At 31.6% G+C, this 9,032-nt stretch overlaps 1 protein-coding gene across 1 annotated transcript in view; it reads right to left on the minus strand.

Moving 5' to 3' along the window:
* Positions 1 to 9,032, minus strand: part of LOC107717225 (low-density lipoprotein receptor-related protein 1B-like) — a gene marked incomplete at its 3' end in the record, with an annotated part of 268,070 nt that overhangs the window by 187,769 nt on the left and 71,269 nt on the right. The window contains exons 14-16 of the mRNA XM_016523907.1: positions 7,622 to 7,750; positions 6,188 to 6,328; positions 4,972 to 5,097 (exon numbers count right to left, since the gene is read on the minus strand). Of these exons, the coding sequence (XP_016379393.1) occupies positions 4,972 to 5,097; positions 6,188 to 6,328; positions 7,622 to 7,750 (396 nt within the window). The remainder of the gene's footprint in view (positions 1 to 4,971; positions 5,098 to 6,187; positions 6,329 to 7,621; positions 7,751 to 9,032) is intronic.

A 9,032-nucleotide genomic window follows, 5' to 3' on the forward strand; every position in this document is an offset into this window, starting at 1 on the left:
TATATATATATATATACACACACACACACACACACAGTATCATACAGTAAATTACTTATATCATAGAGTAAAACCCTAAAATACAAAACACTAAAATATAAATCCAAGATTTTCTGTGTGATCTTACACCTTTGGACCCCAAGACAGTATTTATTTATTTTTTCTTCTTCTTCTTCTTCGTTCATGCTTGAAAAATCATCTGGATTTGTTTTCACCTTTTCCAGGTCTGTATCCAGTCTCAGCCGTGATATTGAGTAATCGCTTTCAGAGATAAACCCCTAAGCCCATGACATCCAATATTACAGTTTGTGTCTTTCCTGCAGGACTTATGAATTTGGGCAGTGTTCAAAATGTGTTTTGTATCAACATCTGGCACCTATGAACAGGAATTAACCATGTTATGAAGACACGGATATGGTAAATATACCCAACGGGCAAAACCTCTCAGCAGGATTCAGAAGTTTTCTCTCAGTGTGTTAAACTGCGAGAAAACTTTCAAACTCTACACAGCAGAAGCAAACACATGGAGAATGTAAAGGACTGAAGAGTGTGTGATTGAATTGTAATAGTTATTGATCACAGCATTAAAAAAAATGTATCACAAAAGAACAAACATTGATCTGTGAAGTGTGTTGATGGCCAAAGATAACTGTTTTCCCTCATGGCTGTACGAGGCCGACAAACCGTCCAGCAGGGACAGCGAGATAACTTGAATCAAGGATGTTCAGATAAAGTATGTGACCCTCGAGGCATGAATTACTGAACAAACCTCGGTCACGATTTAACAAAGGACACTATAAACAAGTTAGCAGATGATTTAGCAGAACCACTTATGGTCAAAGAAGGAAATGGTGTAGGACAAAACAGACAGTATTTATAGCGGGAGTAAGATAAAGTCGAATCTGCTCGGATTTGAGACGTAAATGAGCAGCTCAAACATTCTCCAAAATATCTACTTTTGTGCTTGATCTAAGAATAAATGTAATGCAGGTGCAGAACGACATGAGAGTGAGGAATTTTCTTTTTCATATTTGGGTAAACTATACCTTTTTGTTTTTAAAATGTTTTGAAAACAAATAATAACAAACATACACATTTAACAATAATAGTAGTAGTAGTAGTAGTAGTATTTTCTCAAATACAGAAGTAGGGTCCAAACGTCTGAGACCTCTAGTAAAAATATTCTATTATTTTTTTCCCCTAATTTAATACAAAACTTTATTTATAAATTACATTAAATTCATCATAACAATCAATAAAAAAAACAGACTCATGTGAATATTATTTCTTCTTAAAACTTTAAAATAATTTAATGCAAATTTGTGATGACAAATTATATTATTGGCATAGCAATTACAAAACACTTACAAAATAGATTATTATAATTCTTAATATTTTCTAAAATTCTAAAAATAAAAATTCTAAAACCTAGTAAAAAAATATATATATATAATAATAATATATACACACGCACACACTGTACAGTAAATCTTAACACGCTGCCTCTAACTCAATGACCAAATGTACTGAAAACAACAATTTCCACAATCTTCCTCTGTGTTTTAGTGTAACATTTTGATTTGTAAAACAAAAAAGTGAATATTTTACTGATGCTACTGAATTCTGAACCCTTGTTTCTGCTTTCCCTTCACATCACACTAAACTAAAAAGAGGCAATAAACACACCATTTTTGTATACAGGAGCACTTCTTGTTTTCATGTGTCCTTAGAAAGAAGAGAAACATGTTGCTCAGGAAGATTTTAAGCTTATTGCTTAAAGTATTTTTATATTTTTAGATGGGTCTATGAGTATGTGTCAATTTTTTCTATTTTTTTTCTTTAACACTTTCGAAAATAAAGCAGGGCCAAAATGTCTGACAAAACTATTAATTATTAGCATAACAATGAGCAAAAACAACAAATAAATAATTAATTAATTTTAAAATATATAAATAATAATACCTTTTCTTAAACTTAAAAAATAAAATAAAAGTAGGGTCCAGAAGTCTAAATAAATGAATAAAACAATATCTAAATCTGAAACTGCGATAAAAAAAAAAAAATAATAATAATAATAATAAAATGTTTTTTTAAAAAGTTACAATTGAACTATTAATTTTTTTCTTAAACACAAAACATAAAAACATACTCATCGTGGGAGAAAAATAGCGTTTCCTCAGATTTAAGAAGGACTTCAAGTCTGTCTATGTAAAAGAGCAGCTCAAACATTCCTCAAAGTATCTATTTTTGTGCTTGGCGTAAGAATAAATCTACTGTAATGCATTTTCTGAACAATATTAGAGAAAATGAAAACTGAATTCTCATATTTGGTTAAACTATACCTTTTTTTATCAATAACTGAAAACCAGGAATAGAAGACTCCCTGCATTTCTACCATCTTTCAATGTTGCTGCAAAAGGACTGCAGGTGTTTGAATAACCTTTGAAGGTCAGGTTGAGCTGTTTTATGAAGCTTTGAACGAAGGCAAGCAAACTGGAACATAAAGCCGAACAGGTGCGGATTTTAATTCTGACAGAGTAACAGACCACAAGTTTGGTTGTTTACCGATATTATGCATATCAGTGTAGAAATAGTAACAGGCTAAAATATGAAACGAACACAGTGTGGTGATATAAATGAATGATGTGTCAGTTGGCGACAATAGCTAGTTCGTCACAGTTTAGCTATGCCTGAAGTTTGTTTGGGTCTCATTTCTACCAATTTTGTTATTAAAATTTCAGTGTTTGGTACTGTAGGTGTATTTTGAAGCCTGCTAATGAGAACGTTTCCATCTGAGTGTCATCTTGGGAGTCTTGCCAAATAGTCAATGTCGTTGATCTTAACGATCTATTCATCTTCAGAGGGTGTAAAATGTGTGAAACCTTTTTATTTTATTTATTATTATTTCTCGTTTTTAGCCTGTAAGTCTCGCTATTCAGAGCTACTTAATTACAGAAGGAGTTAGGCTTCCCCCCCGCGTTACACTTTCCAGACAATTAATTAGTTCCCTCAAGATGTCATTTTGAAATTCCAGGTTTGAAAGCGACCTTGTACTGAAGGCGCCTTTGAAGACCGAATGGAGTTCAAATCGTAAATAGTCAAGAAAAGTGAGCATTTATTTTGTGACTTTTTTAAAATATAATTTCGAAAATGATTGTTAAGTCTCTCATGACAGCAACCTGGGAACTAATTGGTCGAATGTTAATTAGCAGTTCTTATAAAAAATTATTTTTGCAACTTGTTGCCACAAAAAGAATAACAAAAAATATTAAAATTATTCATCATATTAACAGGAAATATTAAGCATAATAATACAATAATAATATAACAATCTACTTTTATAGAAGGAAAGAAAGAAAGAAAGAAAGAAAGAAAGAAAGAAAGAATAGATTTTATGTAGTATTTAGGCTTTTTTAATTAATAGAAAAAAAAAAATTTCATTACCAGTAAATATTAAAATATAATATTTATTAGATATTTTACTATATATTATATATTTTTATTATTTTAGTTATACTTATTTATTTATTCGTAGTTATATATATATATATAGAGAGAGCGAGAGAGAGAGAGAGAGAGAGAGAAATATAGAAATTATAGGTTTTACATATTTTTTGTACAAAAAAAACATTTTCATTACAAATAGCACATGAAACCTATAAATTAAATCAATACAAACCTTAATAAAAAATAATCAAATAAAATATTGTATTATATAGTCATAACATTAGTATATTAGTGTAATATTGTATTTTTATAGATTTAAATTATAGGTTGTATGTACTATTTGTACTATATATACGCCAATATAACAAAAAAATAATATTAAAAAGAATAATCATTGCTTACATAGTCTTTTTGTGTTTTTGTTACTATAAAATAGTAAGCATAATATAATATAATATAATAATATTTTAATTAAAAGTATATATTTAATATTTACAGATTTAATTATTTTTATATATTTTTACAAAATACTTTTTAATATATATTGTAATACAAATAGTACATAAAACCTATCATTTAAATCAATTAAAAATTAATAAATAAATAATCTTGAATTATATCCTAAAATGTTAAGTCTGTCTGAAAGCCACAGGAATGAATCCACCCCAAAAATCCGGAATTCCCTTTGACAGATAAGACGACTGTAAATTACAAGCTGGCACGAACTCTCCTTCCCCCTTCCCTACTCTCCCAAACACTTGTCATTGATTTTCTCTGAATTCTTCTTTTAGAGATTAGATTAGAAAATTGTATTACCCACAAAGGGGAGCTTTGTCTGTAGGCTATCTAAATTAAATCGACCGCTGCCTGTTGGCGAAATGTGGAAAAAATTGTCTCCAGCCCTTTTATCAAGTGGCACAATATGGCTCCGACAACACGTTGTGACATAAACACAGCATCTTTACTGCGATATTGATGTTTCGGATTACGCATTTATCCCCATCTCAGGAAAACCCCCAAAGGAGGAGACAGCTTGGACGAAGTCTTCTAGAGATTTAGACCGCAGGATATGGTTCAATCTAAAAGTAAATTAGATGCCGGATCCTTCCAGGAGGTGTAAACTTGACCGACTCGGTCATTCGCAATCGACGACCCAAAGCGAGATGCGGAAACGTTCACGAAGGACTCGAGCTCACTGGGCCGAAACAGATGTGTGTCATGTGTAAATCCCACCAAGTGCATGATGAATTATGTGGGCGAACCTAGTTTCGTTTCTGCGCAGTCGCTCCGACCGGAGGGAACGTGTGACATGGACCCGTACCGGTGGGAAATTATATGAGAGGGGGGTGTCATGTAAGACTACTTCTCGTCTCAAATTCTCCGTTGGCGCTAGCTTTGAGCGCCAGTAGCCTACAGCGAGCAACGTGTCTCCCAGCGGTGGGGCCGCTTGGCGAGGTTGTTCCGGATGGCTGGGCGCATATATGGGGCCGTCCATGTAGGACAGGGCTCCAGAGTGAAGCTCACCCGAGCAGGTGTGGTTGGACTCATCCTCGTTGCTGCCGCAGTCGTCGGTGCCGTCACACAGCCATCTCTTCGGGATACAGCGGTTGTTCAGGCATTTAAATTGGTCCGCTGGGCAGCTGCGATTGGCTGAGGAGAAACAAACGGCCTGTCAATTGGTAACACAAATTCAACTGAAAGCATCTGGGTGACCAAATGTTTTGCGATGTGTCATACTAACATACCGTGGCATACTGTATCCCACAATGCAATGTGCTCAACTTGATGTTTCTTTTCAAAGTAAGGTGCATCAACTATGATTCTTAACCCTATAATGCCTTCTGTATCACATTTGAAATGAAAATGTCTAAGGCTTATAAATGATTAATAATCAGAAATTATAGGTTTTATATATTATTTGTACTATATATAGGTCTTTTTTTTTTCAAAAGAAAAAAAAAACTATTACACAGAATAAACAATACTAAAATGTACTATTCATCATTTCATTATCATTAAATATTAAGAATAATATAATATAATGTAATATAATTAGTGCTGTCAAACGATTAATCGCGATTAATCGCATACAAAATAAAAGTTTTGTTTGCATAATATATGTGTGTGTACTGTGTATATTTATTATGTATATATAAATAGACACAAATGAAAATATTTACATGCATTTACATGTCTATATTTATATTCATATAATTTATATTATAAATAAATATATTTAATATATAAACATAACATATTTTCTGAAATATATACATGCATGTGTGTGTACTTATATATACATAATAAATATACACAGCACACATACATATATTATGTAAACAAAAATTTTCATTTTGGATGCGATTAATCGCGATTAATCATTTGACGGCACTAAATATATAAATACAATATAATATAACAATGTGTATATATATTTATTAAATATAAATGTAAATGATTATTTTACACATTAACATTATTATTGGTTTTAATCACTATTTGTATATTTTTCTTTTCATTTTTATTACAGAGCACATAAAACCCATAATTTACATCAATAAAAACCTTAAATAAAATATTGTATTATATACAGTTCTTGTATTATATACAGTTATATTAGTATTTGTGTGTGTACATTTTTATAGATCATTTTTATATATAGTTTTCCATTTTCTATTATGGACACAGTCTTTGTTTCTGTAGGTTCGTGGTTGGACTACAAAGGTGCAAGAAGACCTACAGCAGAGGTGTGGATCTTCATCGCTGCCATCTGAGCAGTCATCATCCCCATCACACTTCCACGAGAGCTGAATGCAACGCTGGTTCTGGCACTGAAACTCCGCTGGGCCGCAGCGCTTTGTCTTAGTGACCTCTGATGGGGCTGAAAAGGGCAGGAACAAGATGTTAGAGAAAGCACACACATACACAGCCTCTTCTCTCTGTCTCTTACACACATACACACACCAGGGTTATTATCGCTAACTAAAACCAAAACCATTTAAATAAATAAATAAAACTTGATTAAAAAAAACTATAAATACATATTTTATAAAAGTCTGACAAAACACAACAAAATTACTAAAACTTTAACTAAAATTGAAAAATGAAAACAGAAAATATAATAATTATTATACAAAACTATAATAGTTATTACACTAAACACTGGCACACACACCATTTCTGAATTGAGGTTATTTTATTATTATTATTATTATTATTATTATTATTATTATTATTATTATTATTAAAAGTCTAAAAGGTCCAAATATTATTATTATTATTATTATTATTATTATTATTATTATTATTATTATTATTATTATTATTATCATTATTATTAAAGGTCCAAAAGTTTGAGGCCACTAGTTTAATTTAAGACAAAAAAAAGAAATATTACAAATTATCAGCATTAAAAAAATAAAACTTTTTAAAAAAAAACATTTTTAGTATATACCCCTTAAAATAGCGCAGTACCTAAATGTTTTAATTACACGTTGTTGTTTTTTTTTATCCTAAAAAACATATTTTGATGTTTAATGCTAAATAAAATTAGTAGCATTGTTTAAACAAATATGTTTTAATAACAGACTTGAAGATTATCACAATAATTAGTGAATTACTGATGTAAAAACAAAAAAAGTTCTGTTGCATTAACTTTATCTGAATGGTACATTTCTTTAAATTAGAATTAAGTCAATTCTACTAATGACACATAAAATAAAATTTAGCAAAACTGGAAGTCATGGAGTCATTTATGCCGTAAATTGAATCCACATGAGTTTACAATGGATTTAAGGCCAAGCCACACGCAAACACAAGCACAGTTACAGCCAAACCGCAGGTTGAGCGGAGACATTTACATCCCCCACTGGAAATGGAAATCAATGGACATATTCAGCTTAACATAAACATATCTGATCTGTTGTCATATTTTCCACAAACCACCACCATTATTGACTAGCCTGCGGGTGCCAATACAAAATCTGCATATTCTGCTATACCACATACCACTTGTAAATCCCAGAATAACAATCAATTACATCAGCTCTAACCACACATGATGCAACAAGTTTTCAGTCGCCAGTAATATCTCTGTCGCTCATATTGTGCAAATTATTGCTCATATATCGTATTATGCCTGGATAATGATTACATACGACTAATAGAAGCTTACATGAACAGGTAATGTTATCTTTCTCCAAATGTTGGCCGTCTGCACAGGCGCACATGCGACCTGCAGGCGTAGCAAGGCATAGAGCCGAAGAGCCGCAGCCACCGTGATTTGCCGAACACTGGTTATTACCTGAAGAAAAACACAAAGAAAGATAAATGTGATATTTAATGCAGTTTGGAGACATTATACATGGTTGAAGATGTCAAATAAACCATAATTTTCATATTATGTTTGTGTTCAAAATGTGTTGGAGAAGCTGCATTAGTTAGTTAGCTACACTAAAAGCTACAAACAAAATGTATACATACAAACTACAGTATCCACCCGGAGCTGCTTCCATGTACAACTGTTGGCGCAAGCTACATTAAAGTGATTATTACGTTTTGAATATGGATATTTTTCTTACAAAAACGCATCGATTCGCTACAGGAGGCCTTTGTTCACCCCCCGGAGCCATGTGAGACACTTTTTTTATGGATGGGCGCTTTTTATTCAACTTATTTTGGACTGATGTATGCAATACCCGCTGAGTGGCATTAAACAGCTTGATCAAAGACACTTTTTAATATAGCTCTGACTGGATTTGTCTGAAAGAAGAAAGTCATATACACCTAGGATGACTTGAGGGTGAGTAATTTATGGGCTAATTTTCATTTTTGGGTGAACTAACCCTTTAAGGCTACTTAGGTGAATAATATTTCATGTATATAATTATATTAAAACAGTTTTATGTGGCTGTAAACCAATGAAAATGTTAATTAGGTTTACAAAATTACATTGAAAACATAAATGTATACTAAATACAATACTAAAATGTTCTATTTATATAGCTGAGTTGAAAAAGTCATAAAAAGCATTACTGAACAAAAATATTTCACTGAAATGTAAACTAAATTATAAATAAAAATTTTACTATTTTTCCTCAACTATTGGCTTTAAAAAAGATTACAAACAGTAAAGTTGCAGTTTCTGTTAGTCAACGGACGAATTTATGTAACAAACTTGAAACCGTTTCGAAAATCGCATTGGGAAATTTTCCATCCTGATGGAAAATTACCAGTCGCATAGATTTCTATTAAAATGACTGAATTATGCCCGTGAACATTCGTTAAACCATGGTGAATGTGTCTAGTGATGGGAGAAACAAACCTTTTCTAAGCTTTGAATCGGCTGAATCAATTACTTCGCAAAATGATTTCGAAGCACAAGAAAACCACACTCTAGTGACGCCTGCCTGTCAAAACTATGTAAATGCAACAAAAACTCAAGCCAAAACATGCATAAAACAGCTTTTACAAACCCATTGCAAATGTTTTCTTGAAAGTATAGTAATTTAAATGCAATTCAAATAATAAAATACCTTTAAATATGAAGTGTCTGTATAATATGTGTTTTTTAAATAATTATTATT

Source organism: Sinocyclocheilus rhinocerous, unplaced genomic scaffold (assembly GCF_001515625.1).
Source record: "Sinocyclocheilus rhinocerous isolate Xijiao unplaced genomic scaffold, SAMN03320098_v1.1 scaffold4043, whole genome shotgun sequence".
NCBI classification, from domain to species: Eukaryota; Metazoa; Chordata; class Actinopteri; order Cypriniformes; family Cyprinidae; genus Sinocyclocheilus; species Sinocyclocheilus rhinocerous.